Here is a 21,503-nt window from a genome sequence, read left to right on the forward strand (position 1 = left end):
GAAGAAACCTTTTAATGTAGACTGTGGGGTTTCAGTTAAGTGTATATGGATTATCTATTAATTAGAATGGTATTCAGAAAAGGTCAGTTGGGAAGATGGTTGTGTTCTTCTAGGTGTTTCTTGCGAGTCTACCATAGAAATTGGAATACTACTACAAATAAGATTACTTAAACGTGATCACCAATCATAGCTTAGCTGAATTCATCAGTGCTATCAAATACAAGTGGGTGCATGAGTAGCATTATCACAACCACATTATCAATTTATAACACATACAGCTTTTGAAAACTATGCAATAATGATCACTAAACAAAAGTCTGATCATTGACAGATTTCCAACAAAATAAATGAATATACTGCAAATACAAACCATTTTACCTACAAATTATGAATGTGCTTGTATTCCTTCAGTTTCAATACATATAATGATATAATATACCCTTACATACTACAGTATGAATGACCAGCTATTTGATGAACACAAGAAACTTATTAGATGAGAAAAACTGTTCAAGCTTTGATTTTAAAGTCAAAACGTTCATCTTTTACACTTGCTGTTTAATTTCACTGTTGCAAGATGAATTATATAGTAACTGTACACAAACATACTATTGTGGTAAAGTTTTCTTTTTATGTTCAAAGCTATAGACGTTACTAGATAAAGATATACACATGTATATACGTGTAAATGTATATATATATACGTGTAAATGTATATATATATATAGAATAACCTATACAGTTTCGAAAATCTTTGTAAATAGCGACCAATTTTTTGCTATATATTAAGGTAAAAATGCTAATTATTGATATGGTAACTTATTGTATAATATAAGTAAAGATTATTTGTAAATAATATATATTTTAATCATTTCAGTCATGGCATGCATAGTAAACAGTCTGCTTCAGACAACTCAACTATTTGCACATGAAAAAATAAAATTATTTGTAGACTGCACTGATAATTTGATCTTAACTTCTGATATAGACTTAAATGTGAAATTATGAATCACTGATATCTTTTATATATAAAACTAAAATTGATAGATATCTAGTGCTGAACAATATTTTCAAAAGTCACCATCTCAGTAACATATTTCAAGGCAGTGTTTTTTACTCAGATTTCATAATATAAATTGTATAATCATGGTTACTTTTCATTATCAACACATACATTTTATTCTTCTTAAGGATTAAAACAATATATTAAACATTGTTTGATAATGTAAATGATAACTTGGGTTTTCTTTCATGTATAATTTAATAACAAACTATTTTATTAAGATAAAAACTGAACTTCATATTTAATATTATATTATCATATGCGAGTACAAAAAAATCACCAAATTTTTAGTTTTTCTTAAGATGTTATGACAAATTTTTAGTTATAGGTAATACAACAGATTGTAGAAAAATTAGTTTAAGTAACAGAAAATATTGTCAGGGCTGCCACAAGTTCTTTTTTTTTCTCTCTCTCCTTGCCTTTTTTTTTGCTAAAAATGAAAAAATTATTTTTATTTGGAGAGAAATGGTAACTTGTTAATCTTCTATTTTAATACTTTAGTTTCAAAGTTCGAGGAATATTTTTTTCAAAATTTTGGGTATTTTGTGTCCTTTTTTCTCAAATGCCAGAAACTTCTTTCCTGCTTTAGGCTTGCATACATGTCTACAAGTCCTCTGAGATTATTTAAGACCACACAACTGTGCTCTGTGAATAACCTCTTAAAATTAAAAGCCCTTAAATAGTACTTTTCTTGTACATTTAGTGTAAGGGCAGTTAGGGTAAGTATACAAAAAGAAATACCTGTAGCACCACTTCAGGATATGTAATTCATAAACATTTCCATTTTGGGTATTGTGTGCTATGAAAGACCTACATCTTACCTATTAAAATTTATGTACCAGCTTGTAAGTTAGTATTTCATATATATTGTAAACTGGTAGTGAAACACCAATATTAAACTTTTGCATAACAAATAAGTTTCTGTATTTTTGATCAAATTATAGTTCAGTCTTGTAAGTGTAATTTTTTTCATTATATCATTTGTAAGATTCTAAGCAATTATTATTTTTGATCAACTTAAGCCTATTATCACAATATATTTACATAAATGGGGTGCCACATCTAACCCATTTTATATTCATGCAATAGATAAATGATAAACGACAACTGTTTTAAAGAGATTTTCAACTAAAAATATAATAAATTCAAAATAAGATAGTAATTATAATCCAATATGAGCAGCAAATAAAGTGGATAGTTTACTTCATTAAGAACAGCATTCCTTTCAATTTTTCTAATGTGATGTCAGAAGGAAAATAATTCAAAATAATGTTTCCAAATTCAGAGATAGTAAAACACTTGTTTTTTAGTTAAAAGATCTACCTAGCTATGTATGCTTGATAAAAGATTCCTTATAATTTATAAAACTAAACAGACGTGTAAGAGGAAAAATAAAAAATGGAGGAAAAGGTTTATTAAAGCAAGGGAATGTGGGTCACGAGCACACCCATTACGGCCAGGGTCCAGGGATCACTCTAGGGCACTAGTAGCTCTTGGGTTCTAGATAAAATTTTATGCATATTCCTAAGAGTAATTTTCTTAATTTTGATACATTTTTACTGGGACAGATTGAAAAGTGGTGGTGGTGAGGGCTGTCCCTCCCACTGCTAAAACTGTGGCTATAAAATTAGAATTAGACATTCATACCTTAATGTTTTTTCTCAATGAAAACAAAGGGCAGGTTTATAGTTAGCGGGATCTTTCAACAGTTATGACGGTTGGTCCTAATGTTATGAGGAAAGTAAATGATTTTTGAATAAATATACAAGTGAACTGTCTTTAGACACTGGAAATTGCACCTTTGCATCACTAACTATAAAAGGCTATTCCCTTTGTCACTCTGTCAAGAATGCTTTTATGCTCCTTTTTTGGTAATGCTCAACAATATACATCTTCAATTAGCAATAAAAATATCACCTGATTCTTCTTAGTTCAACTGTAGTGTTTATGTTGAATGTCATGTTGATTTGCTAGAAAGGTTTATTTTTTATTCTTTATTTTTTTATAATTTTTGGTGATATAACAGCAAAATCGTTTAATTCAGAAGTTTTATGACATTGAGTTTTAGCCAAATGCAAACTAAAATTTATCAAATACTGTTTCAATTAAGTCTTGCATTACATTTATGTACTAGACCTAATGCTTAAATTAGACTACAAATAGGCCTAAAATTACTAACGTTATAGAATAAGCGTTTAAAAAGTTTTAAGTGGTGAATAAATGTTAATTAATAAATATTATTTTGGGATTTTAACCCGTTATATTATCTACTTGGCCTTAAAACATAAAGAAAAATAAACGTTTAGTACCACCAAATATCTTTTATCTTTTGTACAGTCGAAAGAGTTGAAAATTTGTGTCAGAATTTCCACACTACGTTTTTACTTCCTGACATAGAATACAGTGAAAAGACTCAAGCGTGCTATTTAAATCTCTTTCAGAGTACACAGTATTTTTGTTCACAATAACATTTCATTTTTCTGCATAGTTTTTACTAAAAATGTGATAATTAAAGAATTACTTCGAGACTGATGAAATAAATGAAGAGCGGTTGCATTTTAGAGGTACAGACAAATTCGTTTTAGTTAATTTCTATAATTTTCGTTAATCATTCAACAATGGTTTCCTATAATTTTTGATGGGCTTTTATACTAGTATAGTATTTGAAAAAATTTATTCCTGAGATATTCTGACATTTATTGGGTTAGCCTATTACCTGCAGATCATTTGTGAAGAACATAAGGAAAGTGGTCATCTTAGATAAGAGGATGACTACAGGAAACTATGTAATGAGGCAAAAAATATTGTTACTGGTGATGACATACTCCTTTGCTTAAGCAAGTTAATGAAGGCAGTGATCTTTATCCCTGATAGCAATGTGCATGTTGAAAGACGATTCTCTGATAATACTAATATTGTAACATCTGAGAGAGGTTGTTTGTTCAGAACTGAACATAATTACAAAGAGGATCCCATCATAAAAAATAAATTAAAATGTAACATAAAACAGCTTAAAGTGATAAAAATGTTTTATTGAAAATAACTGTAAAATGTTTTTCCCACTTTAACCTGGTATATTTTACATTTTAATTACTATTTAACTAAGTAACTTTTACATGAAATTACTTAAGGTTTACTATAACAACCAAGTTTTGAAACTTTGAAACCTATCAACAAAATATAAAAGCATGATGCAGAAAAGAACAAATTGCTGCTGCTGAGAAACAAAAAGAAATAAAAGAGGTGAAAAAAAAAAGACAAATTATTATTGTTTAATATTGATACAATCCTAAGTTTTACTTTTGAGTTTGTTTCACAGCTTGCTTAGCTCCTATAACTTTAATTGATGTGCAAGAAAAAAATCATCTTTTGGGATTTAATACTATTATATAATTATTCCTCTTCTTTTTATATTTCATATTATAGGGATAGATCTTACTATTTAAAATCACTAGAGAAGGTTTAAAAGTCTACAAGAATAGCAGAAGAGCTGCCTGGGAGTTATATTGGATCAAAATATTTTATTTCTATTATAGGTTTCTATAATAGGAAAAAAAACAGCTAAACTGAATATTTAAGTCAAAGAGTTTAAAAGGAAGAAATCTTGGCTGTAAAAAACAAAAACAAAATTCTTATTATTCTTTCATGAATTTAGTTATTTTTTTGTATGCTATCCGCAATGTGAATTAAAGTCAACCTGCATATTTAGACTGTTTTTTGTTCTTTTTTTTTTTTGCTTGGACATAGTGGCAACCCTTGAGATGGTATTTGAAAAGTGAAAATATGGTAACAAAGCTGTAAGACAGTGACAGAAAATATAATGGAAGATCCTGAATTAGGTAATAGAACATATATGTCAGGAGTTTGGATACCTACTGTTAAATAATACAGCATATAACAGAATATGGCATTAATTAGAAAGTATAGTGTATTATAGTATAGTATAGAAAGTATATCAGTTTAAACCTATCAGAGCAATATATTTTATACACTTGTATAAAATCAAGTTGCATTCAATATTTTCAACAAATGTAATTCACAGCATGATGATTTTGTTGTTGTTTTACATTTTACATCATTCACATAAACACAGTTTAACATGCTATATTTTGTTTAAAGAAGATTATATATATGAGAGATAGAATACAACAGATATCTGAATTTACAAAGAATTCTTCAGTAAAATTAAAACACTTAAAAAGTCAGTTAAACACCAGGGTAACACATAAAATTCACCTGAACTGATTATCCTACTGAATTATCTTTATAATACATGCATTTAAAAAATCCCAGATTTGAAAGAAAATAAAGTTGTGTTTTTTGCTATTTACAGTATATACATTTTTCTTTACTTGCATCTTCCAAGTGTTGTATCTCAAAAAAAAATTATTTTTTCAGTTTTCAAAACTATTAGCTCACAAATCATATTTCTAGTTGAGGTAACTTTCACTTTGGGCCTGCTGTGTTTGATCTTGGTTTTCTGAACAAAATAAACAACCATTACAAGCTGCCATCTCAAAAGCAGTTTTGCTGTTTCTCTGTCTTTATGAGAAAATACATCAAATACTGCATTAAAATTCTGCACTTTGGTTTGCCTCCTACCTTGCCCATAGTTGATATAATCTCTGGTTGTACAAATATAGTTTTTTATAGATATGAACGAACACCACTGGTTTTCACAATGCCTCTGTAATATGAATTCAGTTTGAATTGGCACCAGACAGTTGTGATATCTGTTATTATAATAACAAAGAATACAAAACAGAAAACAATAATTCTAGCATTACATCAGTCTTAGCTTTGATCACTCGAAATGAAACTTGTTTCTTCATCACTTTGTTTTCCTAGAAATAATTATTCAAACAATAAATCATAATATTTACAAGTGAACTTACTACAATTCTAAGCAAAATATTACAAAGTCAAAGTTAATGAATTCAACCTTGATAAACAACAAAAAAACCATGAAGGTTTAGATATCAGTATTTCATAAAAGGAATAAAGTAAAAAAAACTAATATACAAGAGAAAAAGAGAAGTCAATAACAATCAAACTATAGTTGATATATGATTAATCTAATCTTCTTAGTAAATATCTAGAATGGAACAATCTGAAATGAGGTGTTAAAGTCACAAATATAGTCTTAGCGTGTTGTTGTTTTTCGCTTTTTGGCTGTAAAGGCTTCATGCTTCACCTGATACAGTTATATACTGATAAAATCCTATGTGTGTGTGTGTGTATATATATATTTATTGGTAGCTTTAAATCAATTAGTGTGAAATTAATGAAACCTCAGGTGAGACTATTTAGTTGTTAAAGCTTTTTTTTCTAAATATATGGTTCGTTTCTTAGTAGTAGATGTATGTATGTATGCTTTAACATCAAAGTATTAAACAAATGCAATATATCGTACTAGAAAGAAGCTGAAAGTGTCAGAGTTGGCTGATTTTAATTAGAAGAGATATTACTTATTTCCTAAAGACATAAAACTTCAATTTTACAGTATATGAGTGACTACAGTTGATAGAAAAGTATGTGAATCATAAGCAATCATATAACACATATGATATAGTGCTATATTCTTCATAAACTTTTCCTACAATGGTTTCCAAACATTCATATTGAAAATAGTGATTTTGTTTTTGCATTTCTGACTATTGGATAACACATTTCCTATCAAAAGTAATGAGTAGTTGGTAAAATTAAAGAACAGCAAATTGCATTAGCAAAATCTTACCAATGTACTTGTCAGGCTGATTCCTGTTTGGATTACTTTCTTGTGGTAATGTTTTAACTATATTATGATCTGGAAGTAAAACAAAATTTGGTATTGAATAGGAATAAAGCCATATCCTTTGCTTGCTTAACATACTATATTATTTTAAACATATTCAAAATTGATATTACACAAATTAAAATCAGTTTGGTTTAAACCATGACATTCAGACTAAAACCACATGGCAGTATATAAAATTACAAGCTTTTTAATATTTCACATATGTAACCCAAATATTTTATTCACCACAATTAAAGTGCTTACTGTTCCATATGTGCAACCTCTTATCTTTTATATGTATAAGGCTTCACAATATCATTTTTTTTATCAAAAAGAAAAAAAAAGAAACGTTTCTTTTTACATACCTAGTAGTGCCTCAACTTCACCTCTACTATCAGTGCTATTGTTTAAGGTGCTCCTGAGCACGAACTCATTGTTGTTGCTTGGAATTTCATTAAGCTGAACATTTGTACGAAAATAAAACGAACAAAAAAGTATATTATAAAAGGCTTGTACCAGTAAAATATAATAGTTACATGCTATTTATCTATATTATATAATTCATAAATGCTTTTTCTTATTACAGAATCATTTTTTATATATATTATAATATAGAAAATTTCTTGTTGTAACTTCATATGCAAGTCATAATATATAAAACTTATATTGTTATAAAACTAAACTATTACTGATGAAAAGGCATGTTTTTGCAAGCTCTCTTGTGGAACAATGGAGACTATTCTTTCCTTGACCAACAAGAATATTTTGATGGGGGTACTGAACTAGTAAACAGCTTTTAGGTGAGGCTGTATCATAATGTATGAAAAACAGTTGATGTGGCTTAATACCTGTTCAATGTCCATTCATGTGATCTTTATTATTTATGTGTGTGAAGGCAGGTTAACTGGTTCTGCTGTGTAGCATATAAAGTATGAGGTGAACATCAACAAAAACAGAGGGCTGAAGTCATTATTGTTAAAGGTAAACCTCAACAACACCTAAAAGCTGGACCCATAAGTTAAACAGCAACAAAACCTAAGTACTAAATCTTTTACGGTGATCATTAAAAAAATCTAGAGACCTAAATGGTTAAGATAAGTAAAATAAGAACATAGAGACTGAACATATTAACTCTTTCAGCACGGGCTCGGTACCTAGGACTGACCTCGTAACCATTTTTTGCTTGTTATAGTTTTAATTATGACTTTTAAATTAGTAAGCAAATGTTAACTTTAAATTATACATTTTTTTTTAAATATGTTCGTATTACTGATTTTACTTTTTTTTTTGTTGTTGTGTTTTCTTGCTATAGTTTCTTCTCATAATTACTGTTTTGTGTTTTATTTGTTTAATTATCGTTATATTTAGCAATGTCCAGATAATTATCAAACGTTTCTTAAGGAAAAAACTTTATATTTTATCTGTTATTTTCGGTAATTAATCTCTGTATGTGTTTGGTAGATTTGACCGATCTAGCAAAGACCATAAAAAATTAAGAAATAAATATAAATTATGCCTCTTTTATTCTAGAATGAACATAAATTATAACACAAAAACATAAATGTTTAGACTAAATAGCTTAAATCTCATAACATTACACATTTATATATATATATTTATTATATTGACCTTTCAGCCATGCCTGGCTAACAATACAGAAGTTACAATGATGCAACTCATGTGCACTCATATTACCGTATCAAATAACACAAAACCGACCTTTGGTCTGTATAAAATAACTTGTCTTGGCTGTGTTTTACTAGACTAGTATTTTGTAAAATACAGTCACATTTCAATTATTACACAGTAGTATACAGATTATTGCTATTTTGAAATAAGTTCTTAAACTTATTTTTCTTAAAACATAGAACAGTAACTAAAGAAGTAAAGCAAACAATCATCTCTTCTAGTTACAAACTTTGTACTTGGATGCTGCTTGATGTAGGTTGCTAAGCCTTTAAAAAATTTGCACGTGGAGAATATGAAACAAAATATTTTTTTAGGTTTTATATATATACAGTTGAATAACTAAAAAATCATAAATTACTACATTAATACCATAGAATTTCATTAAAATTTATCAAGCTTAGTAACTAAGATGTATTTTAGTCTAAAAAAATATGAAATTTCAAGCAGACTAAAGACATACCCTACCTCGTTGAAATATTCGTTCAAAAGAAAGAAATGGTGCCAAGCCTGTTAACATGGCTGAGAAAGCCACTAGGGGACATTCTGAGCTTCTGATTGGTTATTCTGTCATATATAGAAGTAAGTGTATATAAGTGAGCATTTCCAAAAATGGAAAGAGGTGGGCAGGGTTTCAATTTATTACACGAGCAATATCTTAGCAAATTCAAAAGATAAGAGGCTCTTATTTATATTCTAGCTTGTAAATATCGGTAATTTTAATTTCTAATTCGTACAAAACTATAGACTTAGTGTTTTGACTTCAAAAACATCTTATTTGAACCAAAGCTACTTTCAACATGCCACGTAACACACAGAAATCGATGTTTATCTGTATTTTTTAATATTTGCTTTTAAATTAAGAAATTGAGTAATATATAGTACTAAAATTTGAATTATAATCTACAGTTTGATACCAAAGTTATTGACATAAATTCATGAAATAAAAATTTAATAAACTTTTGAATGACATGGCATTTTACCCCTGACCCATCTCAAAAGGGTTAAGATTTCTTTGGTTATATGATTAATTCTTCACTATGTACCACTCTTGAAGTAGGGAATCAAAGAGTATTTGGATAGTTAAAAATAAATTCAAACGTGAAAAATATCAAATGTATGTCTTCTGTGATTGTAAAATGAGTTGTTTTTAATAAAAAGTGAAAGGCTGAGAAGATGTTCTGAATGAACAGATTTTTCTTTTGTCAAGATTAAATTAAATTAAGCACCATACCAAATTCAAATTGTACATTCAATTGATGATTTGTTGATATTTTTTTATGGTAATACTTACTTCCAAGGATTTTCCAGATTCATCAGTATTTATTTCTGAAAGAGGATTAACACTGACATTAATTCTTTCATGACCTGGGATGTGGCCGTTTCCAGTAATCACATGACCATTTGAAGTGGGCTTCCCCTGACTTTCTACATGGTTACCTAATATAAAGTAGAAAGCACAGTTTTTTATTAGATGTTTTATATTTCATTTCCTTGGGACTAAGTGAAACATAATATTAAATGATATAAACATTATTTTTTATTTTAGAAAAAATTCAGAGTTTATTAAAATGCAATACAAACTTTTTTTAGTAGATGTAGTCCTAGTCAGTAATGGTAATTTCCTTAAAGTAAATATACAGTTAAGTAATTTTTTATTGAGATGTGAGAAGTTGTTACAATATTTATTTAATGTTTATACTAGTAGTGAATACATGTAGCCAAGAGGAAGTGTGTAAAATTGTAATTTTATAAAAATGCATCATACTGAACTGATATGTTATAATGCTACAGGATAATTATAACACTGTAATAAATGAGTAGAATACTAATAATGTAGAAAGGAAACTGACCTAAAATTAGTGTTGTAATGACTTTTATTGTTGGGCAGGCTCTTTTTTGATTATTTGGTAAAAGGAATGATGTGAATTCCAGTCTACTTATTACTGATAATAAAAGTGTTTTATTTCTCTAACTACAGAATACATAATGCCTCAATAAAGATTCCACTTACTTACTAATTTTTTTGTACATACAGTACTTCTTATATCTCTAGTACTTCATTGAAAACACAAGCTCAAAATTTACAGCACTAAATAAATGAACTGACTAACTCATTAAAGGTATGTACATTTTTACACATGTTATAGACTTTGTTTTTAATTTAGTTGCTTGCATTGTTATTTTGCCAGAGGTAGTGATGAAATCATGTGAGGAGCATGTAACTTAATGTCTAAAATTTTCGTCAAAGTTTAGGAAACAACTTAAAGATACAAAACATGAGTTAAGCAAATCTAGAGGAGATAGTTGATTGATTAGTTAGTCAGTGAAGTCAGTTATTTTATATTTAATGAGTTTGTTAAAGTGGTGGACTTGCAAGATTCCTCTGTTGCCTCTGCTTGATGATGCACAAAACTAGAAATACAAACAGCACCAGTAACATAACTCCTAAGACTATTCCCAGGACCAGATAAAGCAACTGATTTCCTTGCAGGCTTCCCTCAATATTTCCATTGTCATTGTAGTTCCCTCTGTTGCCATTTTGGCCTACTGGGTAACCATCAGTGGTTGCATCTAATATAGCCGAGGCTAAAGTTTGAAAGAAAAATCACATTACAGCTGTGATTGTCATTATTCATCATACAAGTCCATAAGAAAAATTAATTCTCGTTAAGCTTAACCATCAATATTACTCAAGTTTTGATAATTGCTTTAGAGACAGAAATCAGTCATCATAAAATTATTGTCTTTATAGATATACTTTTATTGAGATATACATAAAGTTTATAGAAAATCTCTAAACACAGTAATATTTTCTTTTGACAGGTGTACAGTTAATGGCATTAAACTTCTCATACAGAAAAAAAAAAGTTTTTATTCCAAGTTTAACTGTTTTCATATTTTAAACATATATCATTATAAAAAATTTTAAATAAGGGTAATTTTTACTTAGAAATAAAATAACCTAACTTGCACTGTACTGACTTTCAGATATTATTATCAATGAGATCCTACAGTAAAAAACAATTTTAATTTAATTAAACTAGCCACTCATATTTTTTAAATAATATGAATATGTTTCTAGATTAAAATACTTTTCTGAATTCAGGTTCATGGTGGTTGTTTAGCCAAATATCTGGCTGTTTTTCATGTTATTATTTGTTTTTTTTGTTTGTTTTAAAGCAAAGCCACTTTGGACTATCTGCCATGTTCACTATGTGTAATCGAACCCAGGGAGACTTTTTCATGAAATCACTACCTTGTTTTTTGTTTACTTATGAGTTAATGAAATACTATTAATGTAACTTTGAAAAACCTTTTGTAAATTTAAATTCAGACATTCAAATCATGAGCATTAAAATTTTTGCAACTTATACTTTCTGATCTAGTGGGAAAATGGCCAAACTCACCAATCTTTAGAGGGGAAAAAATCAAACTCTGTTTCCTATTAACCATGCAACTATCACCACTAGTCCATGTTTTCCGTTTTTAATTTAAAAAAAATTTTAACTGATCATTTGATGAAAAAAAAGATTAAGAACTGAAAAGTAAAAGGACCTTTCATAAATAAGCTTTTTGTTTCAGAATAAAGCATTCACCATGATTTGTACAATGACTTCAGAGATACGAGCTCTGACCAGTATAAATATATTTATACTAATGGTATAAAATTCTATATAATTCAACAAATGACCAGCTATCACTGATGAAAACAAAAACTAATATAAGTAATGAAACTGACGTGAGGTTTTGGCATTAAGAATGTTGGAGAAGTCTGAAGTTCCAGCAGCATTGAAACACTGCATCTTGATGTCATAGGAGGTGTCTGGTAAAAGGTGGGTGATGGTATGCGAGCGAGTGTTTGAGCCTAAAGCAGTTACTTTGTTGTAGTCTCCAGCACTATGTGTTGTACGATAATGAATGAAGTAGCCCTCAATGGGAACAGCATCGATGTCCCTGTACTGAAGATAATAACACAGAAGAAGAAATTATTTTAACAGGTTTATAGTTCAAAGAGAATGAAAAATACTAAACAAATTCATTGAGAAATGACATGTAACAATAAGTTTGTAGATTGTCTAGATGAAGTCCAAGCAATTTTTTTTTCATGTTTAGTGAGGAAAAAGACATGAAACAGCTTTTATAAAGCACTCTATGAAACAATCGAGTTCATTAAGTAAGACCACACTTTACCCGGAATGACAAAGTATCAATTTGGAAGTAGAAAAATATTACCTTTCTTTCACTACATATATGTAAACTTTTGTCAAAAATTAAATAAAAGTAATGCATATTACGCCACCGTTACTGATGAGACATAATGTTTTCTAGCTATCAGCAAAATGATAACACTGACCTGGGAATTTAATGAAAAACCACTTTAACACTTCTTAAGAACTAATAAATTCATGCATACACAAACTTGCTTTTAAACACTTTTTTACTTTTAAAATGGCTCTATGATTTATACTTTAAGCAGAACATTTACTTGCTCAAACTTCTATGTTATTTATGGGGTGCACTTTTGGGGTAAACGTAATAAACATTACTATATCTACAGAAAATATAAAAACCAACCAGTTTAACAAAATCACATCCTGGTACCCATACATCCATGTGTCTTCTTGTGCCAAGTGTGTGCGTGTGAACAAAGTTACTAGTAGAATCCTGCTATGAGATAATTCAAATTGTGTTTTAGCTTTGTTTTTGGGTTGGTAGTTGTGTATCACTGTAAAGAATATTACTGGACTTATCAGATGAGTTCAGGCTTCTGAACTTTAGTAAGTTGTAGGCCCTTTTGTAAAAAAAAAAAGTTACTTTGCATCATTTTTGTTAGCATAAATGACTTGTTTTGGGTTTTTATTAGCTTATCCAATTGTACTCATTAACACATTTCTCACCTGTCTGAACAATGATTAAGTTATGCAAGATGACCAAATATTAACCACACCTTTGGCAAATGAAGTTAGCATGAAGTTAGAGTAATTTCTTGCTGGTGCTCCAAGGTTTTTTTTAATGTAATCTATTCTCAGAGTGAAGTTACTCTTTGGCACTGTATGTCTAATTGAGATGTCAAAACATCAAACTAATCATACTATTAAATCACTACAATAAATACAAATAAACATTGTGATTCTCTAACACATATTTGTGTGTAGCTACTTTCAGCATTGACTTACCCTTCTTTTACCTAACTGCATTGCCAATTGATTATCTTGTTGTTTTATCACTACTCTAAAGTTATTCCCTGATCTCACCCTTATATTTAAAAAATCAGCATAGTTATTGAAGTACCTACTTTAGCTTTATGCTGATTTTCATTACAGCATTAGAAAATCTGTAATAGGTAGTTTTGTTGTGGCCTCACTCTCCTATGGAGTTTTAACTGTCAGTGATGAGAAGTATTGAATAACTACTAGATCATGAACTGTTCTGTTTGGGGTCATGTATAGCACAAGAGTCTCCAGATTTCACCGTGATCTGAGGTTTTCTTCTGAAGAGCTTTACTATGTTTAGTGGTGTGAGCCTAGGACATATTCGTATTGTTATAACTTATTGGACAAGATTTCTTTAGACTATCTTTCTTTTTCCTTGCCATTTAGCTGAGAAAAGGGCCAAAGTGGAATACCATGAAGCTGTCATAGAGGGTTCCTCGATTATGGAATCTGCAGCTACAAAGAGGTTAATGGCAGACCATTGTAGAATTTCTCACAGGTAAGAGGCTTTATATTAACTGAATTGGTAGTGAGTGGTAATTTCCTCTTAATTGATCTTGAATTCTAGTGAATTATTATTACTCCTTTTTAGCCTCATTTACCTCTTAAGTGGACTGATTCAACTTATAATCAGATGTATACTTCATTCCTAAGTGGATCTATGGGTTTAAAGGTTAGTGTGATTTGATCTGGATTAACTGTATTACTAGTTATGTCATGTAATGGTGAAACTGTATCAATAAACTTCTAGGAATGCAAGCTTCATTTAAGATATAGAACAAAATATGATGTGGAAGATAAATGCCTATTTAAAACACATTTAAAGAAATGTAATATTTTTATGAAATCAGAAAACTGACCATTATTATCATCATCATAGCTTTATTAACCTAATAGGTATTACTGTCAGAGATTAACAGTTAACATGTATGAGAAGCAATTATTTTTTTCCACATAATTTTACTCTATTCATTCTCTAACAACCTTCAGTAGCAGCTGTACTGAATGTATAACTACTAAAATATCAAATACAAGTTTTCCCAAAAGCAGAGTAGAATATTTTCTGAAAGAGAATTTTACATTTAAATAACATTTGTTTATTACTGTCCATTTTGTATCAATTCACTATTTAGTAGGAAAAAATTGAAAAAAGACTAACCTGCCACTGTATTGTGATGGCTGATGGACTTTCAGCCTCAGCATGAACTATAATGGGACCAATAACAGGTTTTTTCATTGGAGGGTCTTTCAACAATGTATATGAAGAACTTGGTCCATGTTTATTATCATTATTTGAATAAACTGCTGCTATCCTGAACCTGTACGAGGCACCTGCCATACAGTTAATAAATGAAAAACTATATTTTACTGTCATTACAGAATACTAATTTACAAATGAAACAAAAAATATTGTTGAAACTTTAGTATTTGGATGTGATTTTATAAAAGTTAAGAGGGAAATTATATCTAATTTTAGCTATTGAGACTTATTTCATTTAAGATCAGTTATATGTTACATATAAATAAGTTATCTGATCTATGAAATAACTTTATAGTCAGTGTTCTACTTAAAAAGGAAAGTTACAAATGCTTTTTACTAGGTTAACAACTATTTTTTTATAGATAAAAGAAATGTTGTTCACAAATATTTTTCTTGATTGAGAATTAATATACAAAATTGTGTGTTGGTGCACATTTACAGATACATAATAACTAAAACAATGCTGTTGTTCATAAAAAATGATTTTTCTTGTTTACAAACTTTAGTCCATTTATTTCTCAATTAGACAGTACACACTGCAGAAAAGAAAACATAAAGTGATGTAACTTTAAGAGAAATCAGTCAAAGTTCATGGTTTCAGTTATGTCACTAACCAATATCAAAAAACAAAGAGAATAGTAAAACAATGACAGTGACTTGATTAAGGTAATTAATAGTGTTTGTCTGAAGCAACAAAGACAAGTCTGCTCATCTAGCAAAACTTACCAGGCTGAAGTTCTGTTATTGCATAAGAATGAATGTGAGGTGCTATGTCTTCATCAACTGTCATCCAATGGCCTCCAGATTCCTTGTACTGGACTTTAAAAAAGAGGATAGGAAGTCCATCATTCTTTGGTACATTCCATCGCACCATTACAGAGTCATCTGACAAAGGGGTTAAATTTGGCTTGCTTGGTGGTACCAGCATGACTATAAAAAATATAATATTTTCATCAATACTTTAGAAACTTAACAAGTTTGGGAAACAAATATTTCATATAGGTATATATATATATAAACAGTAAGAAATAATATAAATATTCTTGTTTTAAAGCAGCTTTTCTTGTTTTTTCCACCTTTCCTATTAATTAAATAACTATGTTAAGCATAAAAGAAAGTACCAACATATTAGGTAAATATTTTCAGTGTGAATTTCTTTACCTAACTAATATTTGGTTAAGAAAACAACAACATTATTTTAACCAATTAATGAACATGTGATAGGTAGCTATCAGATATTGTTTACAAAACTCTCTTTAGAGTTTATTTAAGTTTTGGAAACACATTTTTTAAAGTTTGCAGAGCTCTAGGTTGGAACTAGGAAATCCATTGAAATGCATGTGCTAAATGTATTTCTAGGTTGTAGCATCTATAGCTTGAGCCAATTCAGTTGTATGTGCCATCATATGGGATAGAAACATGACCCTACTATAGAGATATGTGCATTGTGAGAGTGGTTGTGACCCAATTCTTTAAATAAATCTATTATTTAAAAATCTCTTTGCTGACTGCATGAAGTTATATTTGTATTAAAGTTTAGTTTTGCCATTAAAACCAAGTGTATTTGGTTCTACATTACTTTCAGTTTTCAGTTAATTAGCATAACTTATTTTATTTTAGTCCATCCTGATTTGAAATTCATTTACATTCAGTTAATGGATCAGTCACTTTCAGATTTGCCCATTGTTTATTGGTTTCATCCTGAATGTCAATAAAATGTTGCATTTTACATCACAGTTCTGTGTCTATTATTTCTCCAGCAAAGTTATATCAAACTTATCCATTTGCCAACTAAATCCATGAATCTTCCATTACTGTAGTAATCAGATGGATGTGTGTGTGTTTACTCCAACTCTGAGAATACTACAGATGCAGTGTTGTAGTCCTACAAGGTGTTGAGGAAGTGTTGCTCCCATACTTCAAAAGCAAGTTATTTCCAGTGTTGTTTTCTTATAAAAGCAAATGTGGATTGATGAGATTGTAATCATGCTCTAATATGGAAATTTTTTATATAAACTGAAGTTTTGATCACTAGCTAAAAGCTCTCTGACCTTGCATATTGCTGGCTTTACAATAGAATACCTCAAGTAATGATTTTCTGGATTTATAATCTAGTAGTAAACATGGTAGCCATATTAAGTACACTGTTTGATAATTATTGTATGTATGTGTTAAAGATTTCTATTAATTTACGTAGTAACCTAAATATGGTGAAGTAAAATGGACTCAAAACCCTATGGTTTAAATAATTAGCTGTTCTGTCAAAAGAGTTGGGAATAATAGAGCTTGTGGCAACCTCTCACAGCTAAATTTAGCACTATACCATTGCAAAGATGTGCAATGAAACATTTTTTGATTACTAAAGCAAATCTAGGAGATAATATAGCTTTTTTTAACTTCAGTACTTGAAATTTGAATATTTTAAGGGTTATATTCCAAACTAATAAAACTAGTTCATGTATGTCAGTTGTTTTTAAAAATGTCAATTTTTAGAACCAGTGTTTTCTAATCTTTTTCTTTCTTAACATATTTTTTCAATGAGACTTAATTACCTGGTTCTTCCTATGTATATAGCAAAAGCATATAGCTTAAAGTTAAACTAAGGTATTTAATCCAATAAAACCACAAGAAAGTAAATAACATCTTACAAGGTTACATATGTAAAATAAAATTATTTAAATTTCCAAAGTAATAAATTACATGATTTAACTTTTAAAGTTTGCACAAATTTTGTTAAGCAATGGAAATACAGAAAGCACTTGCTGAAATTAAAAAATACTCCCAAAATATTTTATACCATACTCTAAATATCATTAAAAGTATCCACCATAGGGAATACTTCAAAAACTCCACAGATTTTCATTAATATACACAATTGTTTCAAAATTAACGTAAATTTTATGTTACCTTTCCACAGACTCATATGCTGACAGTACTGAAGGCCATTTCCCAAGTTATAGTGATGATGAAGAAGATGGTACTGAAAACTTAGAAAGAAAATTTGGTTTGTCAGAAGGTATGAATATTTGGTGAGGAAGTACATTTATGTTAAAGATTTTTTATGGTTCCATTTGTTTAAAAAAATTAAAATAAGTTGGATATGAGGTAGTAGGGGATAATGTATGGAGAAATTTCTTCTTTATCAAAATTTCAAGTGAGGTGTTAAAACCTTTCAAAATTATTCATTAAAAGTAAATGCATATCATTAGTTACAAAGGTTTAATGCTTGATTTTTGTTTCAATGATAAAAAAGGTATAAATGTACATTTCAAAATATATTAAATTAGAGGCAATTTTAAATCTGTTTTTAGCATAAAAATACACAATAAGCTATTTGCATTTTGAGCTGAAATAAGTGAGCACAGTTGGTAAACGGTTTTGATCCTGTAACCAGTAGATTGTGAGAGAAGCTTCCATACCATCAGGCCTATGTGTTATAAAGATGAAGGTATATCATATAAATTGTTTTATCACACAAAACTAAATTAAAGTTGTTGTTTTTTCAGATTTAGTAAGAATGAATCCAGTTTTATGTAAAATAGTTAAATAAAGGGGTTATATTGTAGTCAATTCTGCTGTTCATTGGAAAAGAGTATCCCTAGAGTTGGGTGTAGGTGGGGTAGAATAGTTGTCTTCTCTCTAGTGTATCACTTCAAAATTTTGGATAGCTAGTATAGAGAGCCTTTGTAGCTTTGCACAAAATTCAACAATAAACAAATATACTATAGCTTTAAAAATAGTAAAACAAATAGGAACAGATGAATAAGTTTTGAAAATGTGTGTTCAAATTGTGATGAACTCAGTAATGGTTTAAAGGGCAGACACTTTCCAGGCTCAGGAATGCTCAAAAGTGCAATGTGGAATATTTTATAACATTTACTTATGCTACAATTTGAAGGTCATGAATGTGTAAATTTCATTATTTTTATACTATCTCTTAATTTATTGTTCAACATAGAACCTCAAATCTTTTTTTTTCATATGCCTCTAGTGAATATAATTTTCTCTGATTTCCAAACACAGACACTTTTTATGTAAAAGGTTATCTAATTCTTCAATAATAAATACAGATAATTTTTTCATAAGTATAAAAACTAATTATTGTTATATAAAAAAAATAGAAAAACACACCATAAAATGCATCATAGTGTGATGTGGTTCCATTTCCCATTATAACAGTCACAACACAAGAAGCCCAAGTTGTGTCCAGTTGATTAGTTGCAAAACACTGGTAAATTCCTGAATGCTTCTGAGATGTCCTCTTGACTATCAATATGTCATCTTTAAAAATAAACAAATGCTTAAACCTTCAAGGCAGACTTCATGGGTATAGAAGCAGATCAATCAAGTTGAAATAATAGAGATCTAATGCTATACATGGTGGTAACTGGTTGTTGTTTCAATTATAAAACAAGCACATGTGTATTTCACACAATAAGCATATAAATTATCTTACCATTGATTATTATAACTATTTACAATTTTATGCAGTGATGATTTAAATCATGAATGTATAAAATATTTCTCTCTGACAACATTAAAAGACACTGTTGTTTTAAATGTAAATATCAGTACATGTTTCTGTAATTTAAAAATATTAGATTGTAAAAAAGGAGCCTATAATCTTTGCAGTGTGTTAGCATTAAATGTTCCAAATATTAAACACTTGGTCCACTGTATAATATTGAATAATGAATTTGATAAAATATCATAACATTATTCATATACCTAAATTAATTTAGGTTACTATATGGTGAAGTGAAAACCCACAGATATTTCAAATATTGTTAGGAAGCTGCTAAACCTTTGAGGCTTAGCACAGAATTTTTCAAAACGAAAGTAGGCCTAGTTTAGAATCATGTTTGCTTTGCAAGAGATTTCCTTCAAGTACTATAAAAAAGAAGTTAAACTTCACTTCATAATTTTGTTGGACTTAACAATTTTTTAACAACTTTATGTCACCTGCCTATCTTAAAATATATTAAAGACAGCCCACCCGAAACGTTATTTTTTCTCACATATACATATATATAATTCATTATGTAAAATTTAAGAAAAACAATGTAGCTGACTAGGTTTATGAGAATCTTCACTCTGTACTGGGTTTATAGCAAACTGTGTTGATTACTAGACACTTGGTTTATCATTGTTTTTCAAACTCCTGACATACTAAAGCTAAGAATGTAGATCATTTATTAAAACATTCTCAATAAATTAAGAATAGATTTGTAGAAAAATATTTTTTGATTTTTTTTTCTGAATATATCATTGGATATATTACAATTCTATTTATCTCACTTCCTGATATCAGAAGAAATAGGTCAATTATCTTTAATATCTTGCTAATTTCAATAATAATATTCAATAATACACTATTTCTATTAGTGCTATATAAACTAACTAAATAATTTTCATAAATATCTTAGACTGCATAGCTTTTATCAAACTTTAGTGAAATGATATAATTTTACTATTTGAGCATTCTTTATAACTGCATGAGCTGATGCTAACATTTCCAATTACTACCTTACATTAAATTAATGGCTCACAAAGACCTAATACCCTGTAAACTTTTATCATACAAGTGTTAATTTGTTCACAGAAACAGACATTCAGGAATGACTACTACAAATGTAATGATTATTTATAGCTACTCCTTAATGTTCAAACACTAACTTTTAAGTATTATCCAAGGTCCCTTAACAATTTTTATTCCATTGTGAAACCAATGAATTGCAGGTTTTGGTTGTCCTTTCGTAATGCATTGCAAGGTTAATGATTTTCCTTCTTCTATTTCTCTATCCTCTGAGAACTTTATGATTTGGGGAACCTCTGAAAAGCATACATACAAAGATAAACAACAAAAAACTATTACCATTCTCAATCTTTTGAATGTTCAATGATAATGGAAGTCTTAAAAAAAAGGTCAAGACAAATATTACTAAATTAATATTCTTCTTATCCCTAGTTTGTTTGGAAAATCATGTGTATGATCTTCAAAAACAAAGTGAACAACAAAAATATTACTAAATAATATTTATAATTACTGCCATTCTTCTGAGCATCCTCTGATTTTTAAATAAACTACAAACAATAAAATATCCTAATAATAATTACTACTAACGCTCATAATTTTCCAGAGGTTTCTAATCTGAGTAATATCCATAGAAATTGAAGATAATTTTGAGTAAAAGAAACTCTCAGATTACGAATAAGCCTAGAAAAAAAGTAAAAGTTTATTTAAAAAAAAGCGAAATTATGAATCCATGTGAAGAAATTTTAAAAGTAACAAATTAAGTGAGAGGAGGAAAACTTTGAAATTAAGCTGGTAATTTTTCATGAAAAGCTTGATAACTTGGCAAGATTTAGAATATGTACCAGTCAATAGGTTAACTTATGCTATATAAATAAAACTTAAGGACAATAAGGGATCTAGGCTGTCCCATCCACTAAACTAAACTATAAAATAAAAATAAAAATACTCAAAGCCAGCCATTGTCA

General features: G+C 29.0%; 1 protein-coding gene across 1 annotated transcript in view; it reads right to left on the reverse strand.

Annotated features, from left to right (window-relative positions):
• Positions 1-4,786: 4,786 nt before the first annotated feature.
• The window catches only part of LOC106460958 (cell adhesion molecule-related/down-regulated by oncogenes-like), a 57,507-nt gene continuing 40,790 nt past the window's right edge, over positions 4,787-21,503 (reverse strand). The window contains exons 8-17 of the mRNA XM_013920719.2: positions 20,679-20,834; positions 19,134-19,283; positions 15,729-15,932; positions 14,901-15,073; positions 12,268-12,487; positions 10,898-11,114; positions 9,820-9,967; positions 7,205-7,298; positions 6,801-6,869; positions 4,787-5,907 (exon numbers count right to left, since the gene is read on the reverse strand). Of these exons, the coding sequence (XP_013776173.2) occupies positions 5,858-5,907; positions 6,801-6,869; positions 7,205-7,298; positions 9,820-9,967; positions 10,898-11,114; positions 12,268-12,487; positions 14,901-15,073; positions 15,729-15,932; positions 19,134-19,283; positions 20,679-20,834 (1,481 nt within the window). The 3' untranslated portion in view covers positions 4,787-5,857. The remainder of the gene's footprint in view (positions 5,908-6,800; positions 6,870-7,204; positions 7,299-9,819; positions 9,968-10,897; positions 11,115-12,267; positions 12,488-14,900; positions 15,074-15,728; positions 15,933-19,133; positions 19,284-20,678; positions 20,835-21,503) is intronic.

This window comes from Limulus polyphemus, unplaced genomic scaffold (genome assembly GCF_000517525.1).
Source record: "Limulus polyphemus unplaced genomic scaffold, Limulus_polyphemus-2.1.2 Scaffold870, whole genome shotgun sequence".
In the NCBI taxonomy this organism is placed as follows: domain Eukaryota; kingdom Metazoa; phylum Arthropoda; class Merostomata; order Xiphosura; family Limulidae; genus Limulus; species Limulus polyphemus.